Here is a 21,877-nt window from a genome sequence, read left to right on the forward strand (position 1 = left end):
TAGAATGTGAGAAAAAAGTGAGAAAACATTGACAAAAAAGTGACGAAAAATGGATGAAAAAATGACAAAAATGTGATAAAAAAAAATGACAAAAAAGACCAAAATTTGATTTAAAAAATTGATGAAAAAATGTGACAAAAAATGACCAAAAAAAAGACCAAAATTTGATTAAAAAAATTGACGAAAAAATGACAAAAAGCTACAAAAATGAGTTGAATACCCAACCAAAAAATGATGAAAAAATCTGACGTGGATTTAGAGTGAAACTTTGTTGCTTTACTGAAAAGTAGTCTTCATCATAAACTTGTAGTTTTGCTTTCGCTGCATTGAATCTTTTTAGATTTGCCAGTCTTGCAATTTCTCTTTTCAAATCCTCTATACCGGTAACCAGGTTCATTTTTACGATGGTGGATTAGGGCCATCTAGTGGCAGGGGAAGAAAAAGATGCAATTCTATGAGAAAAAAAAGTAGCTAATTTTGAGATTTTGAAACTTTTGAGCAAAAAAGAGGTTTCGTTATACGCATAAAACTTTATCAACCTCCAAAATTGTCATTTTTTTTCTAGATTTTTGTCACTTTTTGCTGGATTTTGTCACTTTTTTCCTGGATTTTTTGTCACCTTTTTGCTGTATTTTTGCCGTTTTTTGCTGTATTTTTGTCACTTTTTTCCAGAATTTTTTTTTTCACTTTTTTGCTGGATTTTTGTCACCTTTTTGCTGGATTTTTGTCTTTTTTTGCTGGATTTTTGTCACTTTTTGCTGGATTTTTGTCACTTTTTTGCTGGATTTTTATCACTTTTTTCCTGAATTTTTGTCACTTTCTTGCTGGATTTTTGTCACTTTTTTTGCAAAATACAGTGCCTCTCGAAAGTATTCATACACCTTGGACTTTTGCACATTTTGTCATGTTTACAACCCTAAACATAAAGATTTTATTTTGATATTTTTACTGAACGTTCACACACAAGTAACAGACAACTGTGAAGTGAAAGCAAAATGATACATGATTCCGTTATGTTTCAAAAAATAGAAAAGTGAAAAGTGGGGCGTGCATAAGTATTCATACAGCTTTTTCTGAGTGCATTAAATTAACTTTTTAACATTCCTAATGACTCCAGAATGTTCACACCTTGGCCTAACCATTAAATAGAGGCCACCTGTGTGTAATCTACTCTCAGTATAATTTCAGCTGTTCTTTTAGGCCCTCAGAGCTGTGGTCGGAGTGTATTGGTCACTAAACAACATCATGAAGGTCAAGGAGCACCAGAGAGGTCAGGGATAAAGCTGTGGAGAAGTTTAAAGCAGCATTAAGTTATACAAAGATTTCCCAAGATTTAAACATCTTCCGGAGCAACTGTTCAATCCATCATTCAGAAATGGAAAGAGTATAGCATCACTGCCAATTTACCAAGACGTGGTCGTTCACCTAAACTAACAGACCGAACAAGGAGAGCACTGGTAAGAAATACAACCAAGTGCCCCAAGATAACTCTGGAGGAGCTGTGAAGTCCTGCCGCTGAGCTGGGGGAATCTGTACATGGGACAACTATAAGTCGTATCTATACAAATCTGGCCTTCATGTACGAGTGGAAGAAGAAAGCCATTATTGAAAGGAGGCCATAAGAAATCCTGTTTGAAGTTTGCTAGAAGTAATATGGAGGACACAGCTCCATGTGGAAGAAGGAGCTTTGGTCAGATGAGACAAAAATTTAACTTTTTGGCCCAAATGCAAAACATTATGTATGGAGCAAACCTGACACTGCTCATGGTCCTGAGTGCACCATCCCCAGTGTCAAATATGGTGGGGGGAGCATCATGCTGTGGGGCTGCTTTTCCTCAGCAGGGACTGGGGAGATTGTAAGAATAGTTGTGAAGATGGATGGAGCCAAAGACGGGGACATTTTGGAGGAAAACCTGCTGGAGTCAGAAGGAGAACTGAGGCTGGGGCGGAGATTCACCTTCCAGCAGGACAATGGCCCTAAACACAAAGATAAATCTACAATGGAATGGTTCAATAAAAACATATTAATGTGTTAGAATGGCCCAGTCACAGTCCTGACCTAAATCCTATTGAAAATCTGTGGAATAATGTGAAAACTGCTGTTCACAAACGCTCTCCTTCTAATGTGACAGAGCTGGAGTTGTTTTGTAAAGAGGAATGGGCTAAAATGTCAGTCTCTTCATGTGCAAATCTTGTAGAGTCAAACCCAAAAGACTTTCTGCTGTTATTGCAGTAAAAGGGGGTTCCACAAAGTATTCATACATGCTGTATGAATACTTATGCAATCCCCACTTTTCACTTTTCTATTTTAAAAATATAACAGAATCATGTATCATTTAGCTTTCAGTTCACAGTTGTCTGTTACTTGTGTGTGAACGTTCAGTAAAAAAATCAAAATAAAATCTTTATGTTTAGGGTTGTAAACATGACAAAATGTGCAAAAGTTCAAGGTGTATGAATACTTTCGAGAGGCACTGTATCTATCTAATTTTGACAGAACAATCATCTTAAACATAAGATGCTTTTTCCCAGACTACAGAGCTCATTTCCATCTAACCCTAGAGAACAGATGTTGACAAGACTTGATCATAATTTATGTTTAAATTAAACAAACTTGCCACACGTTTTGTCAGCTGTTTTAAGTCAAGTCTTTTCTGAATATGTCCTCACCCTTGGACGTGGAGGCTCCAGGCAACAAAAAAGTTGCTTTTTGGCTCATGAATTTGCCATTTTCTTGGCAAATTTGCTACTTTTATTTTTAAGCAGATTATTTTTGTTTCTCACACCTTTGCATGTTTCAAAATCTTGCAAAATTGCAACATTTTCTCCTCATAGATTTGCTTGTTTTAAAGCGGTACTAAGCAACGTGTTTACCCTAATAAATCCTTCCCGTAGTCCCTCTGGGGGTAATACAAGTGTTAATGGGATGATTGGTGTCCAGAAAACCATCCTTGCAACTTGACTGACACCGGGTCGTAGTCACCAATACACACTAATGGAATCACAAAGAAGAAGCTAACAGGCTAACGGGCAAAGCTAACTGAGGGCTAGCACCACTTAAACAGTATTTACAGCTAAGTTTGAGTAAAAAAATTGTATAATTAGATGTACAATATGCCTCTCACCTGCAGTGGCACTTATGACCTCTAAGGATGGCCCTACTACGCCATCGTACATTCTAGACCCGGTTTAGTCCCGATTTGATCTTGATCTAGGCCTGTTGACATGAGGTCAAGTGTGGGAAGGCGTTTGAACCTGTGACTGCAAGATAAGAACCACCACTCATTCATTTCAGTGACATTAGACTTTTATTTTTATATTACTTTTATTTGGAAAGTCAGTGCGGTCCGCGTCAGCTCTACAGTAACTGCACAAAACACAGGAACTTAAATCTTTGCAAAAAAAGACAAAATTCCCTTTTTAGACGGTGATGGTCACGACATAAAGTGCTCACATGGGAATGGTGGAAGCGTGGTTTGGAAACAGAGACAGGAGGGGACATGTTTTTAAAAGTTCTTCTTGAGGAAGTTGATGAGTCCGTTCGTGGAGGAGTCGTGAGAAGAAACCTCAGCGTCGTCCTTCAGCTCGGGCTCGATCTGCTTCGCCAACTGCTTCCCCAGTTCAACCCTGAGGAGAGACATTCAGTGTGGATTAGTTTATAATCCTGATACAAGCACTGAAAATCTGAAGCATGTAAGTCCAGTTACTCAGTTTGATGCAGCGCACTGTCCATACCAATAAAAAAACATAATTAAAGGACAGAACTTCTACTTTCTGAGTCTATTTTGAACAGGCAGCGAACTCGACTTCATTATTAGCCTGTGCATTCAGAAAACGTTTCCTATCCTTTACAAAGACGTGTATCTGGGATCAGGGGGGTTGTCTTTGAAATCCCGATGGGCGTGATTGACAAGCATTTGGTCTCTCCCAGTGTATTCCTATAGCTCTAAACGGGGGTGAAGTTAGAAGCGACCACGCTCTTCCACGGGCACAAAGACCAGACAGGTACACATCAACTCGTCTAAGCTCAGGTAAGAACATATCTCAGTTTGGAAAAACGGTGGCCTGTTCCTTTAATGAAGCATCAACATCTGCACGGAAACATTCTTGTTAAGTTACATTGAAGAAAATACTTCACATTAATCAGATCTCAAAGTTCCAGATGGTCCTGCTTTAGAACAGCTACAAAAAGCATTGGACAGCAGGACAGGAAATCATTCTATAAAAGGTTTTTATCTGATGCCGCTTCATATTCTTACATTACACTTTTTGCAGGTATTCGGTTTAATCTCAAACACATATTTATCACCATCTCACAATTTGTTGGTTAGAACAGTGTTTCCCAACCAGGGGTACGGGGACCCCTTGGGGTACTTGAACACTTGGCAGGGGGTACTTGGACTTACCTCAGATTTAAAAAGGGGGAAGAGATAGTTTCAATATTGCTTTCAAAGAAAAGTTAGTTTTAATTATGATTTTGAGTAAAAAGGCTAGACTTTGAGAGTGTTTTTGCTGTATTTTGAATATTACACTCTACTAAATACTGAATAATCCATGTTTAGTTGCTTAATTTGTTAAGATTTTGGCAGGATCTTTGAGTTAGGGGGTACTCTGAGTATAAATGAATGCCTCAAGGGGTACATGGGACAAAAAAGGTTGGGAACCACTGGGTTAGAAAATGCAATATCAACACCATCTAAAACAGCTGGATTTAAATATCCAGTAGTTTCACTTCCTGATTTTCCTGAGCAACATCAGTGCACTTTTGCAGGTGGCAAATCTCAGAACATTCCTCATTCTGGGCGTTGAATATTCCAAGCCAGTGTTAAAACCACAAGAAAACACATCAGTTCACTGCATGAAGATGCTCAGGAGCCGTTTTATTTTGAATGGAAATAAGAGTCTGTGTCAAGAGTCATTATTGGGGAAACGGCTCCACACGGTGGCTTATTAAAACGTGCAGCAGTAGATAAGCTGAATGAATCATGTATGTTTTCCTCTAACAATATACAAAATGATAGTGTACGGGTTATGTGCTGTAACTCACCCCCACTGGTCGTAGCTGTTGATGTCCCAGATCACGCCCTGGACAAAGATCTTGTGCTCGTACATGGCTGAAAACACCAGAGAAAAACATCTTAGCAACAGTTCTCTGCAAGTCCATCTGTATGTTGTTTTGGTGAAAATGGCAACAGCAAACGGTAAAAAACTCACCGACGAGGGCTCCCAAAGTGAACGGACTCAGCTTCTTGAACACGATCGAGTTACTGGGTTTGTTTCCCTGGAAAACCTAAAGATGAGAGAAATATACGCATTTTGATTGTCAGCTAAATAGTCCATATTCTGAAGTCAAAGTACAAGACCAGGACAGCACAAAACTAGAGCCACATTAAAAGTGTTTCTATATAATAAGCTTCCTTTCTGAGGCATTTGCTTTTTATTATTGAGCCGGATTTTGTAAAAGTGACTTACTTTGTGCGGCAGGAGCTTTTCCAGAGCGTCTCCCTTCAGCCCGCTGGCCTCGAGTTCACCCCGAGCCTCCGCTGACGTCTTCCCCTTCATCAGAGCCTCCGTCTGAGCCAGGAAGTTCGCCACCAGGATCTACAAAACGTCACACAATCTTTCATGAATTTCATTCCACTTCCAGAGGCTTCAGCTTCTTTTCATCTGGAGTCATAGTAAGCAGAGTTTGGCGTCAGAGTTGCCGGTTTCCAGCAGACAAACCCAAACAGAATCCGCAATCGTACGGCTCTGCTCGGAAGGATTATCCATTATTTTACACATTTTTCATAATTGTGACCAGGGCTGTAGCCAGGATGTAAAAAACAGTGAGGTCCAGATAATTCTTTAAACTGGGGGGTCTGGGGGTTCTCCCCCAGGATTTTTTTTAAGATTCAGATGTAATTTCTCTTATTTTAAGTGATCAAAAACACTTTTGTCTCATCCTGAAGCTGTTTTCAAAAATTGCTTTTTGTTGCACCGTTTGGGACCAGGAGCCTGAGTGAATGTGGTGAGTGAATGGATGGTGGTCGGACATGCAGATGGTGCAGACTGGCCTCACTTCCATCAGTCTGCCCCAGGGCAGTGGGTGCAGCCGTGCACCCACTGAAGTTTTAGGTGACATGATGAATATCACAAAATAAAATATCTATTTAACATCTATTTCATCCATTATTACTGTGAAGCAGGTTTTCCAAACATTTTGGCTCACCTGAGTGAGAGGCAATAAGAATGTCTTGTCCTAAATAAATACTAAAATATTAAATGAAAATGTCCGTTTTTAATTGTTGTGAAAACGAGGCTGTGGGGGTGAATGGGTAAAGCTGAGTGTTTTGCTTTGGCTCATTCTGAACATCACACTCTGCGCTCTGGCCCCGCCCCCTCTGCGTCGCCCTCACTGTCAAACCACTGGTCGCTACAAAGGTGAATGCGCTGGTTTAAGCTCTCATTAAAGCGAAGATCATTTATACGCAGGACAATCTTTGCATGAGACAGAAACAAAGTCAGTAGCAGAGGAGGAGCAATGATGAGGCACAGACGCTTCTCCTCCTCTCGCTCCTCAGATCAGAATGAGGAAAACTCCTGTTAGAAATGAAGTCACCGTCAGTCTGAGGCACTAGTTCCTCTCTCTTTCTGACAGAGAGCAAAAAAATGCATCTGGATCAAACTTTGGCGGGTTCATGCTAAAGGCGCTGCTGTTGTGAGGCTGACGCACAGCCTCAGACGCGCCTCCGCAGAGTTTCACGCACTCGGGTCCAAAGCAGCTCATGAGGTTCGGTTTTAGAGTGGACACATTTAGGTTCATAACAAGCTCATCCACGTCTGAACTAGAGGCTCTTCCGCCTGTATTAGCGCGTGTTTACAACATTGATTTGCGCAGTAAAGGATTCAATGTGTAAAAAAAAAAAAAAAGCTAAAATTTTACCGAGGTCCGGACCTCTGTGACCTCAATGGTAGACACGGCCATAATTGTGACCAATCTGTTCCTAGAGATGAGCGTCAAGCGATTTTAAGACATGATACAAAGAGCAGACTGATATTTCTCCACAGTAAACAATCTCACACTTGAAAGAAGCCAGAGATCAACTCATTCTCAGACATTAAAATGAGATGAGACAAACATCCCATTTCCCATAAAGACTTGTGCCCAAAAGAGTCACTAGAGTCAATAGAAATACCTGAACAATACTTTTTTTGTATGCCTATTTTAGGGGAGTAACAATTCATCCATTTAATAGATATATCAATGTTATGTCTCTGCATCGATCCTGGCAACACATCAATGTACAACATCGCTACCAATTAATATCGACTAGAAATATATTGGATAAAAACATGCAATATTTTGGGCTACCATATAATCTGGACCACAAGTTGCACTTTGTTTTTGTTCATAGTATGGCTAGGGGTGCAACTTGTATATATCAAAATATATAATCATCACATCCATCTATCAGCAGCAGTCTCAGCAGAGATGCCCAGACTTCCTGATCCACACACACCTCCTCCAGCTGTTCTGACCCTGAGGCGACACCAGGCCAGCTCGGAGACATAGTCCCACCAGCGTGTCCTGGGTCTTCCATGAGGCCTTGTCCCAATAGGACATGCCTGGAACAGATGCCCTAGCCACCTCAGCTGCTCCTTTTGACTTGGAGCAGCGACTCTACTCCGAGCTCCTCCCGGGTAACTGAGCTCCTCACCTGATCTCAATGGGTGCGTCCAGCCACCCTGCGAAGGAAACTCATTTCGGCTACTCGTATCTGCGATCTTGTCCTTTCCGTCATTACCCAGATCTCATGACCATAGGTGAGGGTGCGAATGTAGATCGATATAATTTATACAATATATCATTTGTTATTTTCACACCGACAGCCACTAGAGGGCGCTCTAGGCCTTGTGTACCAGTATCTGCTACTCTTGTACCACTGAAGATTGATTAAAAAAAAAACAATCAAGCAGCAGCAAGAACATTTGGCGTGAGAGAGAAACTTGTGAGGAACTAACGAAATGCGTAGGTCACTCTTACTGCGATGAAGAAACTGTGGGCTAAAAGCTAGAGGAACGGCTGGTGCAACTTATAGTCCGAAAAATACAGTCAATGTTACTTTATTCAACTTTTAACTCGTTGAGTGCCTGTCGGGGAATTACGTCAGAAAGTAAAGTAGAAAGCAGTCTGTTAATTGTTGCTGCTAGTGTTGTATTTTGTTGGCAATGCGTCTAACAGAGGTAGTAGCTGCAGTTTTGACAGTTTAGATCTACATGTCCTGTTTTTACCTTGTGGTGGAGGTTGTTCCTGATTGGATGCTGGGACTGCGCTGGAATGAGGAAGTCGCATGGAATCATTCTCGTCCCTGTAACAAAGACAGAGCGCGGTCATGAGTTGATTCTCTCGGCCGTGCATCAGGAGAGCGGAGTCTGACCTTGGTGGATGAGCTGGTAGAAGGCGTGCTGCCCGTTGGTCCCTGGCTCCCCCCACACGATGGGGCCGGTGCTGTAGTTCACTTTGCTGCCGTCTTTGGTGATGTATTTACCGTTGGACTCCATGTCGCCCTGGAACACGCGCAGGAAACAATTCTGGGTAAAAAATCTAATTCTGCTTTGTTTTTTGGGTTCAACAGACTAGATATTAGAAATTGAAAATCCATATGACAAAACCTTCAAAATATTACTGACACTTGTGGGTTTAGGTTTAACGTATGTGGAGAAAGTGTTACAACAATATGAGGACCTTGAAGTTGCAATTTCCCCATTTAAAATCTATGTAAAAAGACAGTGCTATAATAAAAAAGCTATTGTAAATGTCCATATGAAGGTTTATAAGAAAACTTAAATTCATGCAGGTAAAACAATGTTTTTTTGTTTTACTTTTTTTAGTTTTTAAGTTTCAGCCATAGGCCCTGGTAACCCAGAGCATGATCGGACACACAGGATTTGAAATGCTCATAAAGTCACTCAATTTCTTTTCATAAAACCCAAACAGACTCCTCACAGGACTGAAACTGAACCTTAAAGGGATATTTCAGGATTTTTGACATAGAGCCTCATTTCCTAGTTATCCAGAGTGTTGCTGATTTCTGGAGATATTTTTTTTGTAATTCATGCAGTTCTTATATTTGAAGAGTTTTGTGGCGCTAGGCTAGTGCAAGGCTAGTGCATTTCTATGGTATCAGCTAGCCTGCATTAAATATAAGTTATTTTAAATGCAAAATGGTTAAACATTCTATTTGAGCAGCATCTGCTTCGTGGTTGTACAGTATAAGCTACGCGGCGGCGGAGTGATCTGCTAGAAAATAGTCCCTCAAAATGCGATCATTCATGTGATGTAAGGTCAGTTATATTCGACACAGACATTTATATGGTTAGTCTGGTGTTATAAGTGATTTGCCTCAGGTGCACTGTGGAGCGGGTCAGACTGTTTTTAATGCAGGCTAGCTGATACCATAGAAATGCACTAGCCTTGCACTAGCCTAGCGCCACGAAACTCTTCAAACATAACAACTGCATGAATTACAAAAAAAAAATATCTCCAGGTACCAGCAACACTCTGGATAACTAGGAAATGAAATATCCCTTTAATCTTTCATAAGTCACTCTCAAATTACATACATGTCAGAAAAATTATGTTATTCACTCATTCACAAATGATCCCAAGGCTGTGGAACTGACGTGTTACAGCCGCTTCTCTGATCAAGTATATTGGCCCAGGGCAGCGTCTCAATAAAACTTCTGAAAATGCACGTTTAGAACCTTTCAGAAGCTGATTGTGACATTTGCCAGTGTTGTTCAAGCATCTCAAATTTCCTGAAACAGAATAAGCTCGCTGGGCTTTCAATCACTCAGATATTGTTTCTTGAGCTTGCTGTACGTCAGGGTTTTATGATGAGGCGGTTTGTGCCCTGGATCAACTCTGTTGTCAAATTTCCATGTATAAGCAAGGGCTCCTCTGCTCCACAGTCTTTACACTGCTGGAGCTTTGTCGGCTCTGAATGGCCCTGATTTGGAAAACCTTGAAGTCGCCTAAGCTTGACGAAGACACCTGTGCTTTTGTCCGTACGTGAGCTTTATAAATGAGGTCCCTGGAGTGTTAAACTGCCTGTACACGGTCGTCTGGTACCTGTTGGAAGTAGGCGGCGAAGCGGTGCATGTACTGGTCGTAGGGCAGCAGCGCCTGCGTCTCGGCCCCGAACAGGTTCACGTACCAGACCCCGAGCAGCGCCAGCAGCATCGGAGCGTTCTCCTGCAGAGGGGTGCTCCGGAAGTGACTGTCCTGAGGAGAAAACGCAAGAGAAGCAAAATTAACATTACAGGTTTCTACTTCATAATGGTAAAACAAGTAGTGACACTTTTATACTCTGACAATGTTCAAATCCAGGCTGAAAACAGTTCTTTTTACCGATGCATATGACTGAAAGTATTTTATCCGCGCTCTCGCCTTTTACTGTAATTGATTAATTTTATGTTGATGTTTTTTATTGATTCTATTTGTTTTCTTGTATTTATGCAACTGTGAAGCACTTTGAATTGCCTTGTGTATGAATTGTGCTCTACAAATAAACTTGCCTTGCCTTGCCTTACTTGTTATACTGCATTTGTAACACATTTGTACAGATACATACAAGATCTTGGTGAAAAATTAATGCAAAACTGTCTGTTTTGATATTGCAGAAAGAACAACTAAATATATTAGAGTGTGACTTTTTGGGTAGGCAGTGTAGTTTCCACAGTGATTTACTCAAGAGTTTTATCATGCAGTATTTTTACTTCAACATGATATTACTCAAGTCGAAGTATAGTACTCTTACTTCACTAAGACATTTTACTCTTTCCACCGAGAGTAAATCACAAGTGTCAAAATGTGTGTTTTTTTATTGTACCTTTAAGGCCTTCTTGCCCCTAGAGGCCATAAGCGCCACTGCAGGTGTTGTAGCATGTTGCGTTTTTTTTAACTTATTAATTGTCCGTGAGTGTAAATACTACGCTGACAGAAAAGACAAAGGGACAGAGGGATATTGTTCATCCAATTACACAATGGAGATTTTTTTCCACTCAAACTTGGCTGTAAATACTGTTCAAGTGGTGCTAGCCCGCATTTAGCTTTGCTCGTTAGCCTGTTAGCTTCTTCTTCTTCTTCGTGATTCCATTAGTGTGTATTGGTGACTCTGACCCGGAGGCAGAGAAGCTGCAATTGTGGTTTTCTGGCCAGAGACACCAGCGGGAGATGAAAGACCCCCCAATCATCTCATTAACACTTGTATTACCCCCAGAGGGACTACGGAAAGGATTTATTAAAAAAGGTAGTAAAGTGACTTAGTACTGTTTTAATTCATTTCCTTAAATCTAACACCAAAACTTAAATTACACTAAACCAAGACAATGTCATGGTTAGAACAATTACAAAGCAATATTATTTATGTAATTTTATTTTACTTACTATAATTTGAGTCACCACATTTTATTTCTAGTTGAGTAAAATTGTATTAAAGTACCGTTACATTTACTCCATAATAAAATAAGGGAGATACTGGAGTTATTGTTCACATAAAAGCATTCAGACTCTACAGTGTGTTAGCTGCAGAGTCACTACAAGTAACAAAGCTGCTCACTGGCGCTTTTCTTCACTTTTTATACTGTTTTTAGAAAATGGACAACGTTTGCAAGTATCCACAAACAGGCTGTGGTCTGCTCTGCTCATTTAACTTTCAAAATGTGGATATTTTCAGAAGTGGACGGTTCAAATTTGTTTCTATAGTGAGTGTTTCTTCAGAAATGTGAAAAGTACAAACCATCCAGTGAGCTCCGGCGAGAAGCTGCTCAAAGTTTTCAAATCCTGAACAAAAAAACTAAAATTAAAAATGAACAGATCTATTGTCTATGACCGTGTTCTGTAAAGGCCGTTCTTACCTATGTGCAGAGCGATGGACAGTCCAATGGCCGACCACAGGGAGTAACGACCACCGACCCACTGAGGGAACACACAGGAATTACTTTACACAATCCAAAAGGCAAAGAAATACAACTACTTCCTTAGACTTACATCCCAAAATTCAAACATGTTTGCCGTGTCGATGCCAAAGTCCTTCACTTTCGCCTGAAGAGTGAACAGACTCTCAGAATAACGTTTTGAACACATAAACAAAAAACATGCAAAGGTAAACGTCACTTACTGCGTTGGTGGAAAGAGCCACGAAATGTTTAGCCACAGCTGATGCCTGTGAAGGAGAACACGTTATAAGATTTACACCAGACATTTCTTTGTGAGTGAGACACAAAAACTTCACTCACGTCATTAGCCGTTTTTAAGAACCACTCTTTCGCCGACTCTGCGTTGGTGATGGTCTCTTGAGTCGTGAAAGTCTAGGGGAAAGAAGAATTACTAGAGCCTTTTCACCTTAATGGTTACGTGGCAGCAATTATTTAGGAAATGTTACCAGTTACCTTGGATGCGATGATGAAGAGCGTAGTTTCTGGGTTGAGTTGCTTGAGCGTTTTGGCCATGTGAGTCCCGTCGATGTTTGAGACGAACCACACGTTTGGACCTCCGTCTGAGTATGGCTTCAGCGCCTCCGTCACCATCAGGGGGCCCTAGAGAGGCACACACAATCACAGGGTTTTAAGTTTGAGGAAGCCAGTCCATGCCCAGCGACAGAGTAATGTAGCGTCATCCATCCAGTGTCAGGAAGAGTGACGTGAGCAGTACAAGCATGGAGCTTCTGGATCAGTGCTACTACAGAGCGGGTTAGTGTCGGTTTAGTTAACCCTGGGTTTCTCTGAGGATTTGTAAGTGTGTTCATATGGAACAGGAGGAGTCTGCGCCAAGCCACCGATCATGGAAGAGACACAGTTCATCTGATTATCAGAATCCATCCATCCATCTTCTTCCACTTGTCCGTTGCCGGGTTATGGGGCAGCCGTCCGAGTTGCCCAAAACACATTACACCAGCCCCTTTGGCTCCTCCTGGAGGTGGAGGGTCCACACAGAAGGACGGCCTCACGATTAACCAGGCCTGTTGATCTCTCATAAGGAGCTTCTGAAGTGCTCTTTGTCTGACCCGTCACCTATAGGACCTGTTTGCAATGGGAGACCCTACCAGGGGCACAAAGGCCCCGACAACCGAGCTCCCAGGAAGTAGCCTGGCACGAGCCACACTGATACTCCATGTTAAGAGATACATGGGGATAGAGTCTGGAATTGTGGAACCAAAACAGTGAAGATGATTATGATTATGATTATTATCTTTTACCAGTGCCCTTTCTTCTGTTTTTAATGAGCTGGACTTGCCGTTAAAGCCACAGCAAGAAGCTGCTCTGAGGGCTTTCACCGGAGCATTTACTCGACTGCACGTGTGGACTACAAACTATCATGGTGGAGGACGTGAACGCAAAGCGTAAGTCGCTTTGTGCTTGATTGGTTCGCTCTCATTCAAACCGCGATCGTTAGCCCCGCCTCCAGTTCGATTTGGAAATTGCATCCTATTACCACAATTCCAGACTGTATTTATATGTATTTATAAATACATAATTAAAGTCAGTCAGGCTACCCAGGATCCGTCAGGTGCTCAAACCCCCCCGCCATGTTAAGGTGGCGGTTCCAGGAGGGGAGAATCCATCACATGACAAATAAATTACACAGTGCCATAGGGTTGGGCGATTTTGAAAAAAATTGACCACCATTATTTTCCCCATATTGATCAATCTCGATTTTCAATTCGATTTTATTTTTTTCATAATAAATCAAATGCATCTTGCTGATTCTTAAAATTGGATACATCTTTTATTCAAATCCAAGCTTAAAAAAACAAACAAATGCTTTCCACCAGTTTCCTTTAACACATACGTCTTTCATCGTCTTGTCCAAACTCCCAAACTAGGAACCGTTTGTGCCAAAGAAATGAATGTAAACCTGTCCTTATGCAGTCCTATATGACGATTATTGAGATTGACCAAAGTATCAATTAATTGCCTAGCCCTACAGTGCCATGAACAGCACGAGTCTCAACCAGAAGACACACAATCTTTGTTACAACTGAAATGCAACACTCGTGAGAAATAAGCCTTTTTCATCATCTACAATCTGCGTCAGACACATGCATAGAAGTTACAACACAATGTCCCTACTAAATAAATCCACACTCGCTTTCAAGTAAAAGACTTCTCCCTCTCATCACTGCTCAAGATTCTTCCTCCTCTTCCCTCCGTACACCACAGAGTTCGACCAATCATAGGAGAGAATCCTCCGCTTTGTCACCCAAAAGAGTCTTACTATCTAAGCTGGAACTAAACCTGGGCCAGACCAGGTTTTGCACCAAGGGCATATTTCCATGAGGGAAAATTTACCAGCTTTGTAGAAGAACAGCAAAACCAGGGTTAACTCTAAAGTTCCTCCGCTAACCCTCTAATGCAGAATCGTAGCATAAGAGATGATTTGTTGTCAGTCTTGTTCCCTCCTCCTAGAAGAGGCCTGATATCTCTAGCTTGGGGTCTAGTGTAGCATTTGGACCCAAGAAGCTTCTGTGAATAGAAGCAAAACTCAACCAAACTCAGTCCAGTCGACTATTTCAGCTTCACCACAATCAGACGGTTAGTGCCCTCACCAGGTCTGATCCTCCGATGCCAATGTTGACGACGTCAGTGATGGATTTCCCGCTGAAGCCCTTCCACTCTCCGCTGCGAACTCTCTGAAACACACAGAAAACAGAGAATGGATCATTTTAGAGTCCACAGGGTCAGAGCAGGCGTTTCAAAGGTTTCTTCAAGAGTTCAAGTGTTTTAAGAGGATGGATGTGCTCAGAAAGTTCACCAAATCTCTTCATTGTTAAGTCCTGGACTGACTGTAGTAACGTACGTGGCAGAAGGCCTTCATTTTGTCCAGGACTCGGTTCACCTCCGGCATCACGTCTTTCCCGTCGACGAGGATCGGAGAGTTCGAACGGTTACGCAGCGCAATGTGGAGCACCGCACGGCCCTAAGGAGCAAACGAAAAACAAATGTTAAAGATCAACAGGGGAAACCGGACACAGGCAGAACTATGTGTGTCACAGTGAAGGCACACATGGTTTACAAAGCGGTGGTTGCTTCTTTACCTCGGTGAAGTTGATCTTTTCTCCAGAGAACATCTTGTCTCTGGCGTCCTCCACTCCTCGAGACTTGGCCTGGACACAAAAACAAAAAAGCTTTTAAAACAAGCACTCTTTTGTAATGACACCTTCTATAACCTTTACATTTTGTCAATGTCGATAGAGTAATTTTAACCATTTTGCATTTAAAATACCTTATATTTGAGCATATACACCTTATATTTGTATAAGCTACGCAGCGGCGGAGTGATCTGCTAGAAAATAGTCCCTCAAAATGTGATCATTCATGTGATGCAACGTCAGTTATATTCCAAAAATGATTCTATGGACACAGACATTTATATGGTTAGTCTGGTGTTATAAGTGCTTTGCCTCAGGTGCACTGTGGAGCGGGTCAGACTGTTTTTAATGCAGGCTAGCTGATACCATAGAAATGCACTAGCCTTGCACTAGCCTAGCGCCACGAAACTCTTCAAATACAAGAACTGCATGAATTACAAAAAAAAAAATCTCCAGAAATCAGCAACACTCTGGATAACTCTGAAATGAGGCCTCATGTCAAAAATCCTGAAATATCCCTTTAATCCAATCAGAGGACTCCATTCTGGGACCTTTTTCTCCTTCAGAGAAGTCTATAAAAACAGCTGAAACCATTGTGAAGATACAGTCCAGGGCTAGGCTGAACTTTTCAGGTTGTGTCAGTGTTTTGCTTCTCTGTCCAGAGTATTAGTACAACTACGCACTCAAAGGGTCGCTTGGCTTGCTGCTACGTACAGTATTTGGACATTTTTAGATGGTCAATTAAAATCAAAGTCACGGTACACAACAGCATAGGAGATTTTCATCAAGGGTCAAACCTCCTAATTGTAGGCAAAATTAAAGCTACTCACTACAAATACCATGGAACCACCAGGAAATTTTAAATGAACAGTATATTACTTAATTTTTTCTTTACAGGAGTTTGACCTTTATAGGAAGTAAGTGCTTTGTCATTCATCCCACCTTATAGAGGAGTTCAGATTTATACTATTTTTACCTAAAAGCTTTGAGAGTGTTAAACATGTTCAGTACAAATAGAAAATGCATCTAAAATGGGAACCAACAAGAGGATGTGGAAAAGTTGAAACCCATTGGTGAGCTAATGGTCAGAGAACCCTGTACTTCAGCAGGCACGGAATCAGTGGCTACAAAGGCTATGAATCCACAATGAAATATGCAGAATTAATTAATAAAGCATGAAAGCAACAGGAAAAGTGCTTAATACAGCATATCTACAATATAATATTTAATTGTCTCTAAATAGACCAACCGCTCATGTGTCATTTCTGTGAGAAATTCTAAAATTTCTCAAGCGACTAAACTATGCACAAACACAATAAAGGCCTTTGTTCCCGTTTACCCAGACTGAAACCAGGAACCTCATTGTTTGGGCACGGTTACATTACGTTGCCTCATTCTGAAGATTTTAACACAATGTTTTAACACAATGCAGCCACAATGAAGCAATGGCCGATGGTGCAAGGAAATGTTTGCAAAGAAAGTGTTGCAAAAGAGAAAACTGCCACAACTTCCCTGGTCAAAAGGTAAACCAAAGTCATTTATCTGCAGTTAAATCTAATTATTGAAGAGTTTTATGACCAGAAGCTGTGGAGCCGTGTTTGTGTCGACATGCTGAGAGAGCGGGAGTGAAAATTGGATTAAAAAAAAGGATCAAGTCGTTTTTCTATAAGAGCTACGAGCTTAAAGGGGATGAGACGGGGCAGTCATTAGTTTAAAGAGACAGAGCAGGGTTTTGGAAAGGAGGAAGTAGTGCCAAGAACAATGATGGCTTTAGTTTTCCAACTATTAGCAATGCACCAATCCAGACTCTAAACTGTTCCATTTAGCCATGTACTCGTCACATTTAAGCAATTTTAAATAACCATTGGTTAATAACCATTTGTTTAATTGATTTTAATTGTCTTCTTAGTGAAATTTAATTTTAACATTCTGTAAATGACCCACAAAGTAATAGAAAGTGACTCCTCCTTTACGGATCAGATTTAGGGCCCTAAAAGTATCCCAGAGTGGGTACAAGTGGTTTGGGGTCTGTGGGTCAAGCGCAGTACTAAAATGCTCCTAGAGGCCATAAGCGCCACGGCAGGTGTCGTAGCATGTTCTGATTTTTTACTCATTAAATGTCCGTGAGAGTAAATACTGCGCTGACAGAAAAGATAAAGTGAGAGAGGGATATTGTACATCCAATGACACAATGGAGATCATTTTTTTTCATTCAAACTTGGCTGTAAATACTATTTAAGTGGCGCTAGCCCGCAGTTAGCTTCTCCTTCGTGATTCCACTAGTGTGTATTGGCGACTCTGGCCAGAAAACCACAATTGCAGCTTTCCTGCCTACGGGTCAGAGACACCAGGGGGAGATGTAAGACTCTCCAATCATCCCACAACACTTGTATTACCCTCAGAGGATCTACAAAAAGGATTTATTAAGGTAAACACTTATACCATAGAAGATTTGAAGCAGAATTTCAAGGCCTTAGCCCAGAAGCCCAGAAGAAGTCCTGGTATTCAAAAGTGGTTTGGGGTCAGCGGGCCAAATGTCTTTAAAGCTATAGGAGGAAAAATAACTTTTTCTCCAATCGGGTTGTTTGGTAATTTATCCCATTTCCTATTCTCTTGTACAGGTGTTTTTGATTTTACGTATGAAAAGCGCTTTAGAAATAAACTTACTTTATTGACGGTCCCTAACCTAACCACTGCAACAAAAATTAAAACATTAACTTTGCCTTCCGTGTTTCCAGTTTCTGTGACTTATGTAAAGGGTCTGAGAACCTCCTAAAAAGCACCGTCATGTGGGGTGCGGTACTGACCAGTTCGAACAGCATGGCCATGACGTCTTCATTGATGAGGTTCTTGGAGAAATCGAGGAGAATCGGTCCATCGTCGGTCTCGAGGGTGGTGCTGCAGGGAGGCACGCAAATAGAAAGTCATTATCGAAATCAAATCAGGCCTTTCACCATTAGCAGCAAAGGCATTAAGCGGATGAGATTTAACAAATACAGCATTTTGGCTCTTGGGCTGTGCAATATAACACCCAAATAGGGGATGTAGAATCTTCTGAGGTTAGCGCCCCCTGTGGGTGAAACAGAAGCTAAGAAGATACCCAATACAATGCAGCCGTATGAATTCTTTTCCTTTAATTCCTTTCAGCACGAGCAGACAGTTTCAGTACATGATCTTACACGCTGTAGTGCATTAATAGTATGACTCACTGGAGGCGAGGTTTTTATGGGTGAATGACTTTCTCTGCTGTGAGTAACCCAACACATAGAGAAAATAGAACAGAGGTGATTCTCCCTGCATTCAAACACAACAACCCAACGTTTATGTAGCCTAGAGCTGACCATGCTTCGACATTATACTAAAAAAAGGCAAATGGATCTAAAATGATAAGGGACTTTGAGTTGTGGTTGAAATCAAAAAAGGAAATTGGCAGAAAAGAGCAGCAATGTCACCATCAGAGTGCTTTAAATGAGACCAATCTGTTAACTTCAGCTGTCCATTAAACATTATAGCCTGTGTTAATTTCATCAATTCAAATATTTTGTCACAATTTTAGTCAAAGTGATTTTCCATGAGCCTGAAACTTCGATATGACAAAATAAAATTTAAGATACTAAAATCATTAAAACTTCCACTGACAGTTTGAAAGAACCTTATATCATTTATTGCTAAAGGAACAAGTCTGAGCTTTGTTCATGTGGGAGAAGCTCCATGACTCAAAGGACCTTGACTAAATATGATAATTAGGGCTGGGACAAAATATCGGATCGGACTTGGATTGCAATACTTTGTGCTGGAATACCAAGTATCGCAATTTTTATATTAATGCACTTAGTCTTAACACATTTGGTTTATAAACTTTGGACACATGACCTTACACATTTTAAAAAGGTAAACATATTACTTATAACTATTAACTGTTTCGCAATACGTATCGGATTGGCCTGAGTATCGTGAGACGTATCGGATTGTGACAAAAGTGGATCGTCCCAGCCCTAAAGATAATAGTATAAATGTAAAGTTATCTAAATTAATACTAATACTATTAATACTAACTTAATTCTCTAAATTTACTAACAAAATAATATAATATGATAACTCCACACCTGACCGGCAATTTCATATTCATAAAGGTCTAACCCAACCCAAAATTATCCAGTGAAGCATGTTCTCCGTCACTACATAATCTCCTGTTTGGTTTTTGTTCCAAACCTCATGCTCCCTGACAGCTTTTTCTACACATGCATCATCCCACTAAATTTGTAATATCATAACCAAGAGGGGGAAAAAAGGATCTGAAAGAAAAGCTCACTTAAGACATTTTATGAATTGAACAAATATGGTGTTTCTGAAAAGAGGGGGATTAAACGCCCCTGTTCTCTCTCCATCACAGTGAGGTTTCTTCTGACTCAGAGGATGGTGTGCTGCAGCGCACGTAGACACACGGGGACTTTATGTAAACGCATCCACACAACCCGCTGGCATCCGTGTGTGCACGCGCCAACCGGGCACATAATGTCCCGGTGCATTTCCCAACGTGAGGGAGAAAGGCTAATGAAAGAAATGATGTTGCATGTCGAAAAAGACCTGACATTATGAAACCAGCAGCTGTCATAAAGCTTTACCATCACAAATAATGAGGCACATGGGGTAAAAACGCAGATTAAATGCCTGTAGATCAGAATGCTAAACTCTTCAAGTTCAATAGCTGAATGCTAGCTAAATGAATAGTTATCTTATTCATAAAATATAGCTTCCAAATGTGTCAAACAAGGATGTTGAACCATTTCTTCCCAGCTATAATGTTTTATTTTGTCATAGTAAATGCAAATACGTATTGAAAAAAACATTATGTAAATACGTTCAAAAGTAATTTTACACTCCAACACTCAACGCTCATTAGCATAGTTAGCTTCATTAGCATATTGTTAGCATCAGAACTTTACATGGCACTCAACAGGTACACAAAAGAAACTAGTTATATCGTTCTACATGTGTATTTTTAATTAAATGGAAGGTTAAGATTCAGGTCAAATACTATCTGTGTAAAATCTGTATATCAGGGAGTCACTTATGAAGTAATTTGAAGAGATTGATAACTAGCACCTATAATTTTGGAATAAATTTAATATGAGCTCTATCACGAGCTCGCGTTAGCCCTAATAAAAGTCCTTTAATTTATGATATAAAATGGAGTACAAATTCCAAGACACGGTTAAAAGCTCCCCATGACGGCAACACTGCGGAATACGAAGTTTCATCCACTAAAAAGTGCGCAAGATGTCACAATTATTGCATTGTCCGATAATGGAAGCCGTGACATTAGCATTTAGCGCTAGCGGACTAGCACCATTACCTAATCCACTGACAAATCAGGCCTGACACCAAATGATCACAAACTACAGCACCTGTGTTGGATTGACTAAGAGTGGATGGACGTGTCGGGCGATTTACAAGAGTTTATTTCACGCATTGAGGGAAAACGCGGAGAAATAAAACTATGACCTTGCCATTAACTCGGGTACAGATCAAGGATGCAGGTTTCACACTTGTGGCTGCTGCTATTTTGCAAAAATAAACAGGAATTGTGGACGGATGATGAGAGTTACAATGGTTTGAGTGGATGCACCTGCTTTCGCCTGGGGCCCAGGGAAAAGGGCACGCGTGTCTGTCTCCTTTGCAATTCAGTAAAATGCCAGACAAGTCACGTTTCACTAGTGTTTCCCCCACGCCCACTATATCCCATTGACTAAATGAGGGCTAAATAAGGGAGAAACATGGGAAAAACCAGGCCTGTCTGACCCAGGAAGCAGGTTTGTAGTCAAATCAACCACCCCAGGCCTAAATCAAGCTCTTATAAAAGAAGGAGCATTACCTGAATTTGCTGAACCGACTGGGATCGCTGTCAAACATCTCCCTCATATTCATGCTCGCAGCGTTGGCTTTGTACCACTGCTGCAGCTTCTTGAAGTTTGGGTCGCTCGAAAGTGCCATTTTGTGTGGGAAATTTGCGGCGGATTGATCGGCGGTGATGCACAGGAGCGGTCCCCCGGAGTTTGGTGCCTGCTCGCTGGGTAAATGGGTCCGTAAGTCGCGCTGGTTTGGGAGGTTTTTGGGAGTGGGAGATAATGGTGATGTGTGGTCGGCAGTAGCAGCACCAGCAGCAGCAGCAGGAGCGCAGGACGCAGCCGTGTAGAGGACAGACTGTGCAGGGGCGGGAGGAGGAACAACGCCGACCAATAAGAGCCCAGGCCTGGCCCACTGATGCGGTAAACACGCCCACCAATGACATCGGCAAAATAGAGTACAAGAGTAACAAGCGTGCACCTTTTGTTAATTCATATTCTGAATGAAATCATCAATATTTGTCAAGGTTTGGGCCAGATTTGTTTCTAGTTACCTGAAAACAAAAGCATAGGCTACATGCATTGATGGTGAATGGCAAAATCTACTTGGGTTTTGCAACTCAGTTCAGAAAGGAGAGGGTTTTGTTTAGAATGAAAATGCTACACATCAGGCAGCACAACACATATGTTTTGTCTGCTCGGAGCTTGTTGACCAAGTATGACCCTCCCAGGGTTGGGCTGGGTACCGCTATATTTTTTTCTGATACCAGTACTTAGGGTTAGGTTGGGGTTAGGGTTACCTAACGATACCGGAACGATACCTACACTAAAATAATTGTTGTATAGAACCAGAGAATTTTAATGTTAAATCAAATTGTTCAATTATTATTTTTAATG

At 41.1% G+C, this 21,877-nt stretch overlaps 1 protein-coding gene across 1 annotated transcript; it reads right to left on the reverse strand.

The window, feature by feature from the left end:
• Positions 1–3,289: 3,289 nt before the first annotated feature.
• Positions 3,290–21,344, reverse strand: gpia (glucose-6-phosphate isomerase a). Its single transcript, XM_079560413.1, has 18 exons — positions 21,010–21,344; positions 17,942–18,032; positions 15,081–15,149; positions 14,843–14,962; positions 14,592–14,675; positions 12,436–12,582; positions 12,283–12,354; positions 12,165–12,209; positions 12,035–12,088; positions 11,902–11,962; positions 11,784–11,827; positions 10,115–10,267; positions 8,421–8,550; positions 8,275–8,351; positions 5,473–5,601; positions 5,215–5,290; positions 5,048–5,114; positions 3,290–3,627 (listed from the first exon to the last, which is right to left on the reverse strand). The coding sequence occupies exons 1-18, from the start codon at positions 21,126–21,128 to the stop codon at positions 3,507–3,509; spliced, it is 1,659 nt and encodes a 552-aa protein (XP_079416539.1). The 5' UTR covers positions 21,129–21,344; the 3' UTR covers positions 3,290–3,506.
• Between the last annotated feature and the right edge of the window lie 533 nt (positions 21,345–21,877).

This window comes from Gobius niger, assembly GCF_951799975.1.
Source record: "Gobius niger genome assembly, chromosome: 7".
In the NCBI taxonomy this organism is placed as follows: Eukaryota; Metazoa; Chordata; class Actinopteri; order Gobiiformes; family Gobiidae; genus Gobius; species Gobius niger.

Coding starts and splice junctions, on each gene's coding strand:
- gpia (XM_079560413.1), bottom strand. CDS start 21,128: ATGGCACTTTCGAGCGACCCAAACTTCAAGAAGCTGCAGCAGTGGTAC. Junction 12,583..14,591: donor GCATCGGAGGATCAGACCTG/GTGAGGGCACTA, acceptor GTGCCTCTCTAG/GGCCCCCTGATGGTGACGGA. Junction 8,352..8,420: donor CTACCAGCTCATCCACCAAG/GTCAGACTCCGC, acceptor TCTTTGTTACAG/GGACGAGAATGATTCCATGC.